The 19740-nt window shown below is 41.8% G+C and overlaps 1 protein-coding gene across 2 annotated transcripts in view; it reads right to left on the bottom strand.

The window, feature by feature from the left end:
• The window catches only part of LOC122564534 (phosphatidylinositol-3-phosphatase SAC1-like), a 66355-nt gene that overhangs the window by 25684 nt on the left and 20931 nt on the right, over positions 1–19740 (bottom strand). For both annotated transcript variants that reach the window (XM_043719585.1, XM_043719586.1), the window contains exons 3-8: positions 17312–17386; positions 14601–14728; positions 7891–8040; positions 6692–6751; positions 5529–5562; positions 865–966 (exon numbers count right to left, since the gene is read on the bottom strand). In XM_043719585.1, the coding sequence (XP_043575520.1) occupies positions 865–966; positions 5529–5562; positions 6692–6751; positions 7891–8040; positions 14601–14728; positions 17312–17386 (549 nt within the window). The remainder of the gene's footprint in view (positions 1–864; positions 967–5528; positions 5563–6691; positions 6752–7890; positions 8041–14600; positions 14729–17311; positions 17387–19740) is intronic.

The following is a 19740-nucleotide window of genomic DNA, read 5'->3' as shown; positions in this document are numbered from 1 at the left end:
AAGTATGGCTAAAGGGGTGGTGCAAGAAAGAGGAGTTCCACTTCATGGGCACTGGCATTAGTACAGGGACAGGGAGGAACTGTCCTATCAGGATGGGCTCCACCTAAATCGATCTGAGGCCAAGGCTAAATAGGATGGTCACAAGGACTTGAAACCAGTAAATGGGAAAAGAGGACTCAGGGGAAGTCAGCAGTTTCAAAATCAAGCAACATGACAGAGAGTAAAGGAACAGTCGGGAATCCCAATTCAGGTACAACAGGTCACCAAAAAACTGGAAGAAATACATTGTCTAAAACAGTAAAGAGAAATCACAAACAGGTCAATAAAGTAAAAACTGAAAGAACTGTGGATGCTGTAAATCAGAAACAAAAGCAGAAATTGCTGGAATAGGTTAGCAGGTCTGGCAGCATCTGTGGAAAGAAATTAAAGGTAATTTTTCGGGTCCAGTGACCCTTCCTCAGAACACGGATAAAGCATCTTTGCTGAGGTTACAGTCTATGGCCTAAATAAGAGAGTTTTAAATATGAATGCACAGAGAATAAGGAGCAAATTAAATGAGCGGCAGGCACAAATTCAAAATGGAGATTATGATATAGTAGCCATTACTAAGACATGGCTGCAGGATGATCGGGACGGGAAGATGCAAGATTCCCCAGGTTTTACAGTTTTTCTTTATACTACTACACAACATCAATAAGGCCTGACCTTATTTTTTTTTCTCTGCACTTGTCCCATGGCCTGAATATTACTTTCATGTCTTAGTGACCAAATGTAGTAAACCTCAAGGTGTAGTGGGAATTACACAGCAGGGTTAAAAGTGTACCGTCACTTAGCCAATTGACCAGCAGGATCTTCTGCACTTACCTCGGACGTAGTATCGAACACCTGCCCTGAAACAACTCCTCCGAGAGAGAATCGCCCAGTCAAAATATTTCCCATTTATGCTGCAGCGCTTCACAGTCAAGACTGAGACATGAGGTGGATGGTCAAGGAAAGGCAAATTACGTGCTGGTTCTATCATCAGAAGGATTCATCACAGCAGGATATAGAACATTGTTTTTGTTATTTCAAAACTATAAACTCTATATTTAATAGCATAAAACTTAAGGCAAGGGCCATAAATAGCAGGCCAGCTAAAAGCTACACAAAACGAAGTTTTCCTCTCAACTTTGCTAGACCAATTATGTCCCTCAATAGACCATTTATGGAAGTCAACAGCTCAAATACCTACAAAGAAATCACCAATTGCCAAAAGAAATATAAATCTGATGAATGGCACAATTCCAACACCTTTGAAATGCTGAGTACAATAGATACAGAGTATTGGTAACACAAGTCACGATGACTGCCTTGTCACCAACTTAAAGAAAGTGCAATCAATTCTGCACTTCATTCTAAATTTAGATACAAAATCAGAACCCTCATGAGACTACTCGAGAAGACAGTAATATTTCTGTCAATACACACTAACTGCGGAGCTTTAGAAAGCAAAATGTTTGAGGACCTTGACAATTCTAGCACTACCCCACAGGAACTGCAAAAACTCTAACACAGACACTCAAGCACCTTGTTAGCCCCAGCACTGACCCTTCCACGTACTGCGTTTGCTCTAGCATAGATGCTCCCATGTACCTCATTAGCTCTGGTTCTGACCCTCCCAGGTACCTTGTTTGCTCCAGCAGTCACTCTCTCAGGTACCTTGTTGGCTCGATACCAAGTCTGGGGACCTCATTAGCTCTGGTAGCATTCCCTGGTACCACATTTAAACCCAGTGCTGACCCTCCCGGGTATCTCGTTAGCTCTGGCAAGGACCCTCCCAGGCTCCTCGTTAGCTCCAGCACCGACTCCCCCCCAACCCCCGACTCCTTCCCCGACTTGGGGTACCTCTTTAGTTCCAGCACCGAGTCCCAAATATCTTGTTAGCAGCAGCACTATAATCATTGGCTGCTTGTTAAGTCCAGTGCTAACTTTTGGATAGCTCATTAACTCCAACACTGAAACATGGATCACACTTTCAGCCACTGACCTCGGAGTAAAATATAAAATGCCAACATTAAATTATCTCACACACCTCATCCGCCCTTACTGACTAAGCTCAGACTGCCCAAAGTGGTGACAGAGCCATACATCCCAAAGCACTCCTGGGAAACAATCTGGGCTCTCTGCAACACGCAATTGGCAGCATATATCAATCATTCACATTGTGCAGAGGAAATGGCATACATTGCTTCAATATTCTGATAAGAGGAAGGATATGAGAAAGGTACAACAATTCTGCCGAGGTTTGGTGCATCAATCTACTCAATTTGTTACTAGGCATTCGAACTGCATAATGATTTCTTAATCTTTCTTGATGAGGCACCAAAAACCCAAAAAAACTTGAAGTGTATCTCAGTGACTTTAAATAAACAGGCTTCAATGACACGTTCTTCAGATAAAACAGGTGACAAAATACATCAAAGTGCCAGGTTTCCTTTTCTTTAAGCTGCGACTGGAATCCTCCATGAATCAATATTCACTTACAAAACAAGCGGGAAATATTAAAAGTAAATCCTTTCTGAACTTACACGCTGGGCAACCTAATGAATTACTGAAGCACAATACAACGCATGAGGAAGCTAATCTGGATTTTACAATGCTTTATAAATTTCTCAATTAAAACCATTTGTTGTGAGGAACAGTGGAGTCAACCTGTTGAAAATATCTTTTCTATTTTATTTGTCAATAGATTAGTGAACTATTGAAAACGTAGAACTATTAATCATGAAGTGTCCTCATTTTCTATTATTGAGAAAATGTGCAAAAATTGATCAAATTCATCTCTTTGGTCATGTTTCAAGTCTCAGTAGGGTACTTGGAACCAGGAAAACTATAATGACCTTATTAGCTTAAGATATAAAGATTAAAATAATCTTAAAAATTTAGATTGAAAACATCTTTTAAATTAGATGATTTTAAGATAAACAAATTTAGATAGAAGATTAAGATTTTAATTTAAAAGCACAGCAAAAAGTTGCTGAACAAAGTGACCTTGGAGTGCAGGCTCATAGCTCCTTGAAAGTGGAGTCCACAGGTAGACAGGATAGTGAAGGCAGCATTTGGTATGCTTTCCTTTATTGGTCAGAGTATTGAGTACAGGAGTTGGGAGGTCATGTTGCGGCTGTACAGGACATTGGTTAGGCGACTGCTGGAATATTGCGTGCAATTCTGGTCTCCTTCCTATCGGAAAGATGTTGTGAAACTTGAAAGGGTTCAGAAAAGATTCACAAGGATGTTGCCAGGATTGGAGGATTTGAGCTATAGGGAGAGGCTGAACAGGTTGGGGCTGTTTTCCCTGGAGCGTCGGAGGCTGAGGGGTGACCTTATACAGGTTTACAAAATTATGAGGGGCATGGATAGGGTAAATAGGCAAAGTCTTTTTCCTGGGGTTAAGGAGTTCAGAACTAGAGGGCATAGGTTTTTGGTGAGAGGGGAAAGATATAAAAAGAGACCTACAGGGCAACTGTTTCACACAGAGGGTGGTATGTGTATGGAATGAGCTGCCAGAGGAAGTGGTGGAGGCTGGTACAATTGCAACATTTAAGTGGCATTTGGATGGGTATATGAATAGGAAGGGTTTGGAGGGATATGGACCAAATGCTGGCAGGTGGGACTAGATTGGGTTGGGATATCGGTCCTCAGGCATGGATGGGTTGGACCGAAGGGTCTGTTTCCGTGCTGTACATCTCTAGGACTCTAAATATAGAAAACAGATTTGAAAAAGAAACAAAGTATATCCATTTCTGTCATTTTTGATTTATCAATCAAATCGAGAGAGAGCGCTGTGTGCAAAGTGGTAGTGGTTGAATGTCACCAACTTGTCATGTCTTCAAAAGGAACTGCTCTTCAGTAAAATCTCTATCAAATAAGTCAGTAAAGACTTTGCAGTGGCTGCTACTTCAAATTCTGTAAAAACTGCAACTTATTTCTCCAGTTAGGTGTTGCAAACTTCAGCATCATGTACAAATGTACACAATAAAATTATCAGCAACCAGAAACTACCCATCCAAAGCTAAATGTCAGAAAAAAGATGAAGTACAGACAATGTTAACCTATTAAATTGCCTTAAAATAACAATCCAGGAAATGAAATAATACGATCATCAGCAGTGAAAAATAAATCTACTTTTTAAAATTCCTTTATGGGATGAGAGTGTTGCAGGCTAACTAAGATTAATATACTGCTAATAGATGCAGTATTGGAGATATAGCTGGGCTAATATTCTATTGTTATGTGAACACTGCAGCACCAATATGCTTACTTCTCATTATTAATAAAAATGGCTTTTGGCCATCAGATCGTCACGTTGAAACTTCCTTCATGAACTTTGATCAAGTGGCTGGCAAAGATCCTTTGAAATTGTGATTTATGCTCGGTGCCCTGGCCAATTGTCATCCTCAGTCATAGAGTCATAGAGATGTACAGCATGGAAACAGACCCTTCGGTCCAACCCATCCATTCTGACCAGATATCCCAACCCAATCTAGTCCCACCTGCCAGCACCCAGCCCATATCCCTCCAAACCTTTCCAGGCTACCTCATCGTTATCACATTGCTGTTGCTGAGAGCTTGCTTTGTGCAAATTGGCTGATGTGTCCACTACAAGAGAGACTATAGCTTATTAGTTGAATATGAAGTGCTTTGAGATAGCTACTGGCTGTGGAAAGCGATGCATGATTTTATTGTCATGTGTATTTTAAAATGAGAAAAACAGTGAAAAGCTTTTCGACAGTCACCACGATTCCAGTGCTATTTTGCATAGTTTTAAGAAATAAAAATAGGTATAGCTTAGAGAGAGTTCATCAGTCCTGAGCAAGTTCATCATTAATGATGACTGCATTGTCAACCCTCTTCCACTGCCTCACTGCCTTCTATACCAACATGAAAATCATCACTCCTCTGGTGTCATTTTTCGCTGATGGGCCAATTCTCTGTTATCACCTTGCCCCAGCCTGCGCTGAACCCACTATCGTCAGAGTGGCATCTCTCGTCAGTGGGCTCATCTCAGTGGCATTGCCAGCAGTGCTTCACTGCCATCAGTGTCTTGCCCAACTAATCACGAAATTGTCGGTCCTCAGGCACCATCTTTTGCCACTGGGGCCACCTCACCCAGTCACCATGCCCAATGGAGCAGCCACCAATTCCAATATCAGATCCTGTGCTCACCCCAAGAAAGTAAGCAGATGCTCACGTGAATCTGCATTGGACTCACTCGCTGCCACTGATAACACCCGAGCTCAGGACAAGAGGTAAGGAAGGGAAAGTAGAAGAAATAAAACCAAGAAGAAAAAAAAATGACGAGAAAAGAAAAATGGATGAGCTCGGACCAGGAGCCCTATTCCGCTGCCATTTTGAAGATGTGCTATACCAATGCAAGTCCTTTTCTTCCCAAACAATCTCCTCCATTATCACCAAGTTGTTTCTTGAACAGACATTTTGATTTATAATTCCTATAGCCACCATTCCATCATCAGTTTGAAAAAGGATACATCCATGAATCACTGGAACAGCAAACCTATGAAGCTTTTGGGGAGAAAAGAACAATAAGTTGCGAATGCTTTGGAATTGGATTAATTATATCAATACTTGGCAGTTGACAACTGAACTTTGAACATCTTAAGGCAATTTAAAAGCTAAAATGATTGTCAGATATTCAATAAGGGAAGATGTCAAGTCCCATTTCAATCGAATAAACAAAGGTACAAGAGAGTTAGGCTTCTTTTGCAGAGATTAAGCAGCAAGAATATACAAATATGTGGAGATTCAAAATAATTGGTCCACATTGCATACGTTTTCAGAGGAGATGATGAGAGTTCGAAACAAACAGCATGTTTTTTTTAAAAAAATGCATAGCTTCAACATTTTTGGTCTAAAGGGAGATATTTAAAGTGCTCACAATAATTTAAGGCGCATCATACACTTGCTGTGATTTTTTAAAGTATTTTTCTAATTAATCTAGCATAACCCCAAAATACACATTTAAAAGAACATTCACAACATTAAATAAACCAAAAAAGATTTACTGATCAAGAGAGCTTTATTCCACATTTAATGAGTGCATAGCTCATTTTATCTCTGCACTGTGAGCACCTCTCACATTTGAAAACAAATACAGATTCAGTAATGAATCCCAGAAGGATAACATATGGTGCGCAAGTTTGGAATACTGAGACCAACATTATTACCAACAGCTCTGTCTCAAGCCCAGGAGTTCAGAATCCATTGAGGGGAAAATAGGTGCACAGTTCTGTGCCACTGAGCTTCTATCATTATTGCTGGTAAGAGATTGGCTAAATCAGTTCAATTCCACATTCGAACCTCAACAAACTCACCAACACAACCCTCGTTTCAGCAATCCTGGTCAAATACGTGAAAACTGTTGTAATATAATGTGTGGCCGTGATACAATACATTGGTTGCTTCACAATACAATATTGACTTTGAAGCGTAATTCAGTTTTTTAGAGAATTAGTAAACTTATCAATGAGGATAGGGAATTGGCTTTGTATTGGGAATGTTGCTGGAAATAACCAGATGAATTACACACCAGTCCTTTTCCCTTTCAGCACAAGTATACAGCAAGATATCATGGGCTCCATCTGTGATGTATTATTTCATGATTCCAAACAAAAACAAGAAGTAAAGAGCTCACCTCTGGCTGTGCAGCAAATTCCCGCAGGAGGTGTCCATTCCACACAAAACGCTGATCTGCCTGCAAGGACAACACCATAGTAAACTGCGCAAGTTACCCAACCCTGGTTTTCTTAGTCTGCAGCTGGGTGGTAAAAGTTCAAACCTGCAATACCACCATTTCACAAGATTAGATTAGATTCCTTACAGTGTGGAAACAAGCCCTTCGGCCCAATGAGTCCACACCGACCTTCTGAAGAGTGACCCACCCACACCAGTCTCCTTCTGACTAATGCACCCAACACGATGGGCAATTTAGCATGGCCAATTTAGCTGGCCTGCACATCTTTGGACTGTGGGAGGAAACCGGAGCACCCAAGTTGGGCTTACCCTGTTGGATGCTTCCTAATATGAACATTGTAGAAAAGCCCATGTTAAAAGCACCCTGCCAAAAACAAACACTACAAGACGGCGTTGATCAGCATCTGAGAACAAATCCAGCTGCCTAATGTCAGATCCAGGGATTTTACAGAGCCAACACTTCTGCATCATTGCTGCTAACAGTTGCTGTTGAAGTTAGTACAAGTCTGTTACACAAACAAGTAAAACAAATGTGTGGCTGTGATTACAGTCAATCTATTTCTCCCTCAGAACTCCCAAAATTACTCCATATCCCACAGTGAAAGCAAAAGCGAGGGCCAGAAATGGAAAACACTCCTAGATGAGTGCACCTAGGACACTCCATGACACAATCCAGGACAAAGCAGTCCACTTGATCAGCACACAGTCCACCACCTTTAACACTGACCAATAGTTGCACCTCAGCAACATGTCCAGACTCCTTCATCCAAACCCATCATCAAGAAGAATAAGGCCAGAAGACATGTGGGAAGCCCACCATCCGAAAGGTTTCTCTTTGGGTCACATGCCACGCTTTCTTGGAAATACATCACTGCCCCTTCATTGTCACTGCAACTATCAGTACTGCAGCAGCATTATCACTACCGAGACTGCACATGTTCCAGCTGACAGCAATAGCTCACCACCCCCTTCTTAAGGGCAAAAAATAAATTTATTCTGAAAAAACATATAGGAAATGTAGGAAAAATATAGGAAATGTTCCGGCTGGAATGGTGCACCACTGTTCCCAGTGTGCAACCATAAAGCAGACTGCATACCTTGACAACAGGATGGAGAACATGAAACCAAGGTCCACCTTACCCTTTCCAGTAGAGTCATCTCCTGGAACTCTGGACTAGTATTAGCCAACCGCTGCAAAGTGTGAGTAATGTCGTAGGTTGTGGTGAAGTAAAATCCATCAGTGTTGAGAACACTGTTCAGCATTGCCAAGAAGGTCTTGTTGTCTAGCATCTGTTGGACAAGAACAAATAACTAACACAATTGATGGTGAACGTTTCTCAGCATTAATGTACAAGCTGCAGCAAGGACAGAACTCAGCAGCATGTTATTCAAGCCTTCAGCAGCATGTTAATCCTACTGACCGTATGGTACCTCAACACACCACCCTGTTCCCTGGCCAACATCTCTGCCTCAGGTTTACTGCGGTGCTCCAGCAAAGCTTAGCACAAGCTGGAAGAACAGCACCTCATTTTTCGCTTGGGAATTCTACAGCCTTTTGGACTTAATATCGAGTTCAACAATTTTAGCGTTTAAGGCACCATCTCCCATGTCCTTACCACAACCCCCACACACCAGGCCTTGTTATCACATGGTCTGCTATTAAACACAACCAATTGTTAGTCACTGATAGTCCTCATTTGCAGCTAGTCATTCTCCTAGACTGACCATTATCCACTCCTTTGTCTGTCCAAATGTTCTCCTCTCTTTGGGCTTTATCTCCATCTATCATCGAATCCCCACAGTGTGGAAACAGGCCATTCAGCCCAACATGTCAACAATGACCCTCCAAAGAGTAACCCATCCAGACCAAGTTGATGGTAAGTAAGGAGACTGCAGACCAAGTAAGGACTGTCATTTATTCCTCACCCTATCTTCTGCATAAAAACAATGTTTTCCTAACTACCATCATTTCGGAGGAAGGATCACTGGACCCAAAACGTCAACTCTGATTTCGTTCCACAGATGCAGCCAGCCCTGCTGAGCTTTGCCAGCAATTTCTGTCTTTGTTTCAGATTTCTAGCATCCTCAGTCTGTTCTTTTTTTTAATGTAAAACAGAATCAGGTCAAAATGAGCTGCACTGGTGAAAAAAGTCTCCACTGTCTTTCCAAGCAAAATACTGCCAATGCTGGAAATCTGAAACAAACAGGGAAAGTGTGAGAGAAATTTTGCAGGTATGGCAATACCTATAAAAAGAGAAACAGAGGTAATGTTTCAAATCCAGTGACTTCTCTTCAGAACAGAATAGGTTCTGAAGACATCATATCGGACTCAAAATGTTAACTGTTTCTCTCTCCACAGATGTAACCAGAACTGCTGAGTTTTTCTCCAGCATTCTGTGTGTTTATTCCTTCACCAGCTTTTATTTGGTGAAGATGCAGCAAATGGAACTAGATTAGGTTGGGATATCTGGTTGGCATGGACGAGTTGGACTGAGTTTCCGTGCTGTACATCTCTATGATTCTATGACTGAGTTCAAACAGATTTTGCATGCCTGGCCAGTGCCTGCATCCACACTTGGAACCAACATGTCAAGGCTGAGGGCCAATTTATTTGCGAAATTAAGGAAAATCAAGTTTATCTTGCTTATGGACTCTTAACACCACATCATGCACAATGTGTTAATCTGCTGCTTAAGTGCAACTCCGATTAATCCTCAAGGCCTGAAAATCTGAGGTCACTCAGAGTTTAATTCCACAGCCAGGGAACCTGGGAAATGGTCATCTCTTTCAGTTTGTGGCTGTGAAGCACTCAGTACGAGAAATGCTTTCACATCTGCAACTGTGCAAGTTTACATTCTGATTCTCATCCATTTCAATATGCACACTACGATTTTGACAGTATTCCTACAATCAACAGTGAGACTGGATTGTGCCTTCATGAGATCAGGGAGAAACAAAACTCCGTTTTCGATGGTCAATGAATAGTGTGTTGCCAACCCAGCGCAAGACCATTACATATTTCAAAAATGCCGAGCAAAGTTCAGGGCTGACAAATCGTGTTAGAAGCTTGGAATTTCGGTGTATGTTACTCACAAACTCTCATGACGCTGACATATATTTGTAGAGAGACTAGAAAGTTAAGGTTTCATCTCTTAGCTTATCATGCCGCCATGTGGCAAAGTGCTGTAACATCATTTAGTACACAGCTCTGAAGTCTAAAACTTGTATCTACAGCAAAATATGCATCTACAACATACATTTAGAGTCAGAGAGATGTAAGCATGGAAACAGACCCTTCAGTCTAAATTCTCCATGCTAAACAGATATCCTAAATTAATCTAGTCCCACTTGTCAGCATTTGGCCCATATCCCTCTAAACCCTTCCTATTCATGTACCCATCCAGATGCCTTTTAAATGTTGTTATTGTACCAGCCTCCACTGCTTCCTCTGGCAGTTCATTCCATACACGGATCACCTACTGATTCCATACACGGATCTTTCTCCTCATTCTTAAAACCTATGCCCTCTAGTTTTGAACTCCCCTAACCTGTGGAAAAGACCTTGGCTATTCACCTTATCCATGCCTCTCCTGATTTTATAAACATCGATAAGGTCACCCCTCAGCCTCTGACACTCCAGGGAAAAAAAAAAAGCCTCAGCCTTTTCAACCTTTCCCTATAGTTCAAACTCTCCAACCCCAGCATATTCTTGTAAATCTTTTCTGAACCCTTTCAAGTTTCACACCTTTCCTATAGCAGGCAGTCTCAAATAGTAGTTTATCTCCCTGCTCCCTCTGCGAGAAGAGAGGCGATTTCTCAATTACACACCAGGCTCTGAGAGCTGGAGAACTACAGGTTGAATTGCAGGCAGGAGCGCAGCGATTGGATTCTGAGTTACACAAGGCAAACTAATTAACCCAAGTTCCTACCCCCATATGAATATGTAATAACATCACACTGAAAGATTAATGAAGTGATGTCATCTCTCAGACATAGAAGGTTTAGGAGCCAATGCAGATAAGTATTTCCATCTACGTGGAAAGGACTCCATGAGTAAGGAGGGCATAATTTTTTTACGACATATTAGTTTATCCAACACACAAATCACTGACTTCTAATTATTGAATTAGATTGTTTTATTAATACTAGTTGGCCATGATGGCCGTCACAGGTTTAACTGTGCAATAAACATTTACCTTCTGTTTACTGAAGGCGTAAGGGAACATGAAGAGGATGTTGCATTTGTACAGCACCTGCCATGACTTTGGAATGCCCAAGAGGCAAGGTTTGGGGTGGGTACCTGGACTCCAGCAGAAGGGAGGTGTGTCTGTGGGCACACAAGTTCAGAAGGGCCGGTGGTGTCTCTTTGTAGCTGGCTTAGAACAGTGTTAAGATGCATGAAATAAACATCTTAACCCGAGATGCTAGTGATTGATCTGAAACTCCTATTGTGTTGCTATTCATAAAACACAACATCCGCACTCCCCACAAGAAATGGGTGGCAATGGGAAAACATTTTAATATGTTGAGTTGGAAGGATTTGTAAAGTGTTGCCCAGTACAATGGTGGAAATATATTCAATGGTAGACTTCAAAGAACAATTGGAGAATCGTTTGAAACAGAAAGATTTGCAGCAACACTTACAGAATGAGGAGTGTCAGAATAACTGGATTGCTGTTCAGAAGAGCCACTTCAGAGCTGATGGGCCTCCTTCTACATTGTCTGATACTTTGGTTTTCTTTATTATGGTTACCCAGCAGAGCATGTAGCCTCTTACCCTATCACTCTCCAACGAAGCAACTCACCCAGGGCCATTCTCCTGCCTTCTCCTCGTAACCCTGTGCATTCTTCGCTCCACGGTCACCCAGCTCTCTTTTGAAAGCATTGACAGAACCTGCCTCCACCAAACTCGTTTTCCCTCATATCACTCTCATTTCTGTTAATATTTACTTAAAGGTCATATGGGTGCCAAATCAAGGCCACATATTTCTGGAATAAAGGAGCACGTGGAATAGGAAAGATGCCTGGTATATTGAAGGCAAATCTCTCTTTATAACGGAGGTGTGTGTGTGTGTGTGTGTGTGTGTGTGTGGTGGGGGGGGGAGGAGGGGTGTCTTCTGGTGGTGATAACGGGGTCCTGGAAACTTGGTGCAGTGAAGTGGAGGGTATCCTTGGATCACTCGGACAGCACTCTCAAGTTGGTGAGGCCACTTGTAGAGTACAGTATATAGTTCTGGTCACCCTGCTATAGGATGGATGTTATTAAATGGAGGAAAGGTTTATAAGAACGTTACTGGGACTGGAGAGTTTGAGTTATAAGAACAGGCTGATAAACTGGGACTTTTTCCTTGGAACAATCACGAAGGACCCAGATAAAATGAATAGCAAAGGTCTTTACCCCAGGGTAGAGGGTAAAGTTAAGGTTAAAGGTGAGAGGAGAAAGCCTTAGAACGCTTTCCACACAGATGGTGACTCCTCTGTGAAATGAGCTGCCAGAGGAGGTTAGATCCAGCTACAGTTACATCCTTGAAAAGACATTTGGACAGGTAAACAAAGAGGAAAGGTTTTGATAGATATGGGCCAAATGCAGGCAAATGGGACGAGTTTAGTTTTGGAAACTTTGTCGGCATGAATAATTTGGGCCGAAGGGCCTGTATCCATGCTGGATAATTTTATAACTAAATGGGACTGGTGAGAAGGGGTGAAGGAGCAGTGGGGCAAAGTTTACCTGAACTAAGAAGGAATCAGCATTGGTTGGGAGGCAGAATCCAATCTCATTAGAAAGGGAAGAGAACAAAGCAATTAATCACAACATTGAGAAGAAAAATCAGAGGTAACTGTGCCAATCTTTCTCAGTCTATGCCAGTCTGCTGACACTAGAAGACTGGTGTAGTTCAATGAGCAGCTGTGCTGCCAAGTCCCCAGCAATCATTCAAGAAATAGCTCATGTGGCTTGAAAATGAATTTGGCAGAGCTCAGATGAAATATCATCAATCTGAAACATTAACCTTATCTCATTCTGCACAGATGCTACCAAACCTGCTGAGTTGTCTGGCAGTTCCCTTTTATTTCAAGTTTACAGAATCCACAGTATATTCGTTTCCAAAGTGCATGCTGCCCAATTTAAAGTGTGTCACTACAACAAAAAAAGCCTGAGTCAGACAGGCTCAACAGAAACAGTGCATGGGAACACACTGCAAGGGTTCCCCATTAGCTGAATGTGGCTTTTAACCCCGCCACCGATATTACTCGGATTAACTCCACAGATATTTGCTAGGGCTGGACTAGCTTTGTCAACTCTGCTGGCTCCCACCACTGGGAAACTGACACTTCGATTTTGAAGGCACTCACAATGTGTAAAACTTATTTGTTGGTGGCTTCCTAGGACTGGGAGGAAGAGTGAAGATAGCCACAGAGATAGCATCATAGAGATGTACAGCACAGAAACAGGCATAATTGTACCAGCCTCCACTACTTCCACTGGCAGCTCATTCCACACACTCACCAACCTCTGTGTGAAAAAGTTGTCCCTTAGGTCCCTTTTAAATTTTTCTCCCCTCACCGTAAACCTGTGCCCTCTTGTTCTGGACTCTCGCTACCCCAGGTAAAAGACCTTGTTTATTTACCGATCCATGCCCTTCATAATTTTATAAACCTCTATAAGGTCACCCCTCAGCCTCCGACGCTCCAGGGAAAACAGCCCCAGCCTGATCAGCCTCTCTCTATAGATCAAATCCTCCAACCCTGGCAACATCCTTGTAAATCTTTTCTGAATCCTTTTAAGTTTCACAACATCTTTCCGATAGGAAGGAGACCGGAATTGTACACCTAGGACCTTACCATTAAGTGTGTAAGTCCTGCTAAGATTTGCTTTCCCAAAATGCAGCATCTCACATTTATCTAAATTAAACTCCATCTGCCACTCCTCAGCCCATTGGCCCATCTGATCAAGATCCCATTGCACTCTCAAGTAACCGCCTTCGCTGTCCACTACACCTCATATGTAATGACACATCCAAATGGGTTAATTTAAAAAATAAACCAAAACCTGGCATCAAGGTACAAGGAGATGTTAGGCTGGATGAACAGACGTTTGGTCAGAGATAGGTTTTGAGGAGCACCTTTAGAGAAGCAACAGTTACTAGGCAGAAGGGTTTAGGGAGAGAATCCCAGATCTTTTGAGCCAATTATGGAGTAATTAAAGTCAAAGATGCTGCACAGGTCAGAGTTAGAGGTATGCAGATATTTTGGGAGGGCTTAAAAAAAGTATACGAGGAATGTTCAGATCTTAGTAATGGTTTTTACATTAGAGTTTGCTGGCATTACTCATGTGTAACAGATATCTCAATTCATGACAGCAAAACAAACTGGAAGCTTGCACTAGACTTAGGATTAATATATTACAAACACTATGAACTGATAATGCATTGCATTTTACACAATAAAAGGGAATCAATCTGAACGCCAGTTACTTAGTCCAAATGGCAAACGTTTCATTAACCGGCATATATAAAGACCAGGAGTTCATCAGTCAATCAAATATTCCAGTTGATCAAGTCGTCCATATGGTCCATGTAAAAACACACACGAAGTAACGCAGAGATTATACACATCACTGTCATACTTTCGTTACTGCATAAATTACTTAAATGGAAAATCACCAGCAGAGAGCCTTCTGACTCACGCCCTCAACCTACTCTATTCGTACATAACGGAGATCAGGATAACACAGTAAACTTGTGGTATTTCAGGGATATAATTTTTGCCAGTTTATTGAGACTGCTGGTCCATAAGATGCCGGGTAAAACAAAGTTTGCTGTATTTCAAACACAAAATTTAGTGCACATTACCTGCATCTCCGTTAGGTGCAACACAGTCTTCTTATAGGAAATGATGTCGAATTCTGTTGCTTTCCAAACAGCATGATTGAACAATTCTCCCATCTTTTGTTTTTTAGTAATAACTATAAGGTACATGCCTGCAGTATCAGTAAAAGACAATAGGACTTAATCAAAATGTAGCACATTAAACACAGCATACAGGCTAGCCTTAGAGTCGAGCAAGAGACCATGAAGACCTTACAGACAGTCTGATTTTCAATTCTGCTCCAGAATGGCTTGCTTAAAACCCCAATGCAATAGAAAATGTGGATTCTGCCAGCATTTAATCTAGCCAGAGTGTTTTCCCATTTTAGTCTTTATCAAATCTTTTATGTTTATTGTGCAACCTGTCTGGAGTACCAGCTGTTTAAAGCATGAAACCAGCTGTAACTCCAACATCGAGTTGTTGGTTTATTCGCTGTCAATCCTCACCTTTTGATGCTTTCTTCCCAAGGTCAGTTAGGGATGTGTAATAAATGCTGAGCCAGTCAGCATCACCCACTTCTCACACTTTAATGTTTAAAACAATCTCTTTACTCTCTCTTCAGCCTACACTCTCACTCAGGGTTTCAAAAAAAAAAGACTTCCGTCATCTTGATTTGATTTGATGTATTGTTGTCCCATGTACCTAAGTACAGTGAAAAGCTTGGTTGTGTGTGCAATACAGGCACGTCATAACATACAAGGACATATAGAACAAAGCGAGGCATACAAAGTTACGGCTGCGCAGGGGGTAGACAAAAATAACATCGACATTAGATTTGAAATTTGAGAGGTCCATTCAGCAATCTAATATCAGTGGGGAAGAAGCTGTTCTTGAATCTATTGGTATGTGTGTTTAAGCTTCTGTATCTGCTGCCTGATGGAAGAGGTTGGAAGAGATTATAACCAGGGTGGGTCTTTGATGATGTTGGCAGCCTTTCCATGGCAGTGAGAACTGTAGATGGATCAATGACTGGAAGGTCGGCTTGTGTGAATCTCATGGTTTCACATTTCTTAGAAGTACAAAGGCAGCAGATGCATGGGACCACCACCACCTGCAAGTTCCCCTCCAAGCCACTCACTGTCCTGATTTGCAAACATATGTGTCACTGAGTCAAAATCCTGGAATTCCCTAACAGCATTCCAATACATTTGCTGTCAGTAGACTCTCAATGATTCAAGGCACCTTGCCATCACCTCCTCTTCAAAGGCACTTCAGAATGGGCAATAAATGGTGCAAAGCCCACATCCCATGAATAATTTTTTTTAAATGTCGCAGTGTGAGATAGATGCAGATGAACCTATGACTAGAACATGCTGCTGTTCCACTCTAACAAAAATCTCACATTTATTCACAGCAACACAAATAAAGCAGCAAATAAATCAGCAAGATCAATTTGGATATATTTTTCTCTGCCTGTTAGGTACCTGATACCTGATTCAGCAACAAAGGTGCAAACAGCAAGCGATTAGATTATATTATAATTTCAATCTACAGGCGAAATGATCAACATTGAAAGAAGAAAAGTAAGTTAAGGTGTTAAAATGTTCACAAGCAGAATATCTTTGGGACATGAAGTTGAACCTGCTAGCACTTTTCCTTTTGAAAAATGTTGTGGGGTGGGAAAGCACTTGGGAGTAATATGACATTACCCTGGCAACATAAACTGCATTACAGAATTCTTAAAACTGGAAAGATTGCCAAATGTCTTTCAATGAAAGCAGTGTTACTTTAACTCCCCAAAAGCCACTACTTTTGGGCATGCACAAAAAGCTCTTTGTGAGTTTTAAGATAAATATTTACAACGTATTTCCAAACAGAAGTTTTCTTGAAATGATTACTGATCACTTATTACAGGATTTCACAACATGTGGTAACAGAGCACCAGACAATTCAGTCCAACTGGCCCTTGTCCATGTTTATACTTCACAAGTCGCTCCCATCCCTTCTTTAAATCACCCCACCCACATATCCTGTCTCAACTGTTTATCCAGATTCCTATTAAATGCATCGAGTATTATTAAAATATAACAAATGAGCCACTGATCTTTACAATCATTTAGATGAGTTGAACCATTTTTGTCTGCAAAGAAATGTTTGGACACATGTTGGTACCTTCTTTTAATTAGGCAACAAAAATACTTTGCAAATGCACAAATGAAATTGGGAAGAATGGACCATTTTTATGATCTTTACTCGGTTACATGGAATATAAAGCACAGGAGAGTCTATGATCCATGAGCAGTCTGCACTGATTTATGTGCTTCATATCCAGGAGTACTCTGGCCAGCCAGTATCAGTTGCAGTGTTGACAGATACTCACTGTTATGTACAGTATGCAGGGATTTGGAAGTTTGGACATAATGGAGATGAACTTCCCAGGGAACAATTAAAAATGAAGAAAGCTTCTGGCAGCTTTGGCCCCAGCCAGAGTGATGACCCACCTACTCAGCAGGGCTGCAATCCACCTGCTGTCAGAAATCACACAGATGTGAAAGTGGCAACCTGTGCAAACAATATTGAACCAAAGTGCAGCCTAATCCTTCAACTCCCAGTAGACAGGAATACAGAAATTGCCAAAGTAGATTTTACAGAGTTCTTTAAAATTAGTCAGCAAAAGCACAGCAAGAGAATCTTATATAAACTAATTGAATCTCCAGTACCATTGAAAGTATTTATAGTGATTACATGGACTCACCTGCAACCAGACGAATTGTTCCCATGATTCCATAAACAGACCTGGTAACTGCAGAGGGAGGGATATCTTTCTTAACTAACAAAAGAAAAAGGAAAAGACATTAATACAGTTTAAATATGTTCATACAAACGGTCAGGAGAATGGTCAATAAACTGACCACGTAGGAAGAAGTGTGTATTCTACAAGACAAAGTGGCTAGAAACAAAGTCATTGAGGAGTCTAATGTGAAGGCACAAGTTCAAATACCTTAACTTGGGCAGCCTGCAGCTATGGCTGCGTGTGTGGGAGGGGGAGGGAGGGAGAGAGAGGGAGGAGAGAAGGGAAGTGGGGGTGGGAGGAGGTGGCCAGGGGAAGGAGAGAAAGAGCACACAGATAGTGGGGTTGTGGTGGTGATGGTGTTTGGGAGTTAAAGTCAAAAGAACAAGTTGTGTAGAACTGGCAGTGGAATAATTACAGAATGCAAAGCGGTACTAGCGGCCAGAAAAAGCATGGAAAGAGTCAAAAAACAGCCTTTGGTAGTTGGGAAATGTGCAGGACATTATAGCTGGGTGGAACCAGGGCCAGGAATACACCTTGTGGGACAGCTCACACCCACAGTGTGCTGTATCTAGCGTGTCTCACAATCGGTGGTCATGTAGACAGCGACAAAACAGCTTTACTGAGAACATTCTGGAAGAACATCAAGAGAAGCAGCGAGTTTAGAACAGACCGAGGCTAAAACACTGAGACACGCCATTGGCATTTAAGCAAGATGTTTGGATTTGCCTACAAGAGAGGTCTAGAAAATCTAAGAAAGGTACAACATTTCAAATGTAAACTCAGCCTTCGCCTCCTTTGCTGACCTTTGGTGACTAAGAACTCAAAAGGTTAAATTGCAAGCTAATGCAGTTACTGTACCACAAGAATGGACAATAAATGCTGGCCCAGCCAGCAACACACACACCCCATGAGTGAATTTTTTAAAAAGTCACCACAAAATAGCAGACATTGTACAAAGGGGAGCACAAATGATCCTGTGATAGCAAAGTGAGGCAGCTTTTACAATGAAATCATTTATTTCAGCATCAGCTACAAACAAAATGAGTAACCACGAGAACCACATTCAGCCCATTGAGTAAGCTTCGCCATTCAGGGAGATCATGGTCGATCTGATAATCCAAATCTCCACTTTCCTGCCTTTTCCCTATAATTCCCTTCCTGATGAAAAACGGTCTCTGAGCCTTGAATATACTGAATGACCCAGATTCACTCCCTCTGCAGTAAAGAATTCCATAGGTTCTCCTCTCCAAGAAGAACCTCCTCCACATCTCAGTGATGGGCGATGAAAGCACTTGTAAGCTTTCAAAGACCAGCTTCCCCCAAATTTTAATGAAGAACAATAACAGAAACGGATGCTTTTTTTAATGCTGTCGAATATGGTACGCTACACTTTGCGAACACAAACATATATGACATGATTCGGAGATGCCGGTGTTGGACCGGGGTGTACAAAGTTAAAAATCACACAACACCAGGTTATAGTCCAACAGGTTTATTTGGAAGCACACTAGCTTTCGGAGCGACAATCACATGAAGAAGCAGCGCTCCGAAGGCTAGTGTGCTTCCAATTAAACCTTTTGGACTATAACCTGGTGTTGTGTGATTTTTAACTTTATATATGACATGCATCACCTTACCTCGAAAAGAATATAGAAGCAGCTCAGAGAAGGTTCACTCAACTCATTCCTGGGATAAATGGCATTTATGAAAAAAGGCTGAACAGGTTGCACCTATAACCATTTGAATTTAGGACAATGAGAGATGATAATTATTGAAATGTACAAGGTCCTGAGGGAACTGGATAGAGACGATATTGGGAGGATGCTGCCCCTTGTGTAGGAGACTACAATTAGGGGACACAGTTTAAAAATACAGATACAGATTGAAAGATTTTCTTTTTCTCTCAAAGAATTGTTGGTCCGTGAATGCTGGGTCATTGAATTTGTTTGTAGAATCCCCACAGTGTGAAAGGCGGCAATTTGGCCCGTCGAATCCTCATCGACACTCCAAAGAGCGTCCCACCCAGACCCAACCCTTGTAAACCCTGCATTTCCCATGGTTAATCCACCTAGCCTGCACATCCCCGGACACCATGGGTAATTTAGCATGGCCAATCCACCTAACCTGCACATCCTTGGGTTGCTGGAGGAAACCGGAGCACCCGGAGGAAACCCATGCCGACACAGGGAGAATATGCAAACTCCACATAGACAGCCACCCGAGGCTAGAATTCAACTCAGGTCCTTGGCACTGTGAGGCAGCAGTGCTAACCACTGAGCTACCAGGGTCAGAATTAGACAGTGTAGACAGATTTTTGATTGAGAATGGAGTCCAGGGTTACACGATACAGACAGAAAAGTGGATTCTACGATGAGACCAGACATGTAATC

The sequence above is a fragment of the Chiloscyllium plagiosum genome, chromosome 29, assembly GCF_004010195.1.
Source record: "Chiloscyllium plagiosum isolate BGI_BamShark_2017 chromosome 29, ASM401019v2, whole genome shotgun sequence".
NCBI lineage: Eukaryota > Metazoa > Chordata > Chondrichthyes > Orectolobiformes > Hemiscylliidae > Chiloscyllium > Chiloscyllium plagiosum.
The sequence above is the reverse complement of the archived record's forward strand: the minus strand, read 5'-3'. Positions and strand labels throughout refer to the sequence as shown.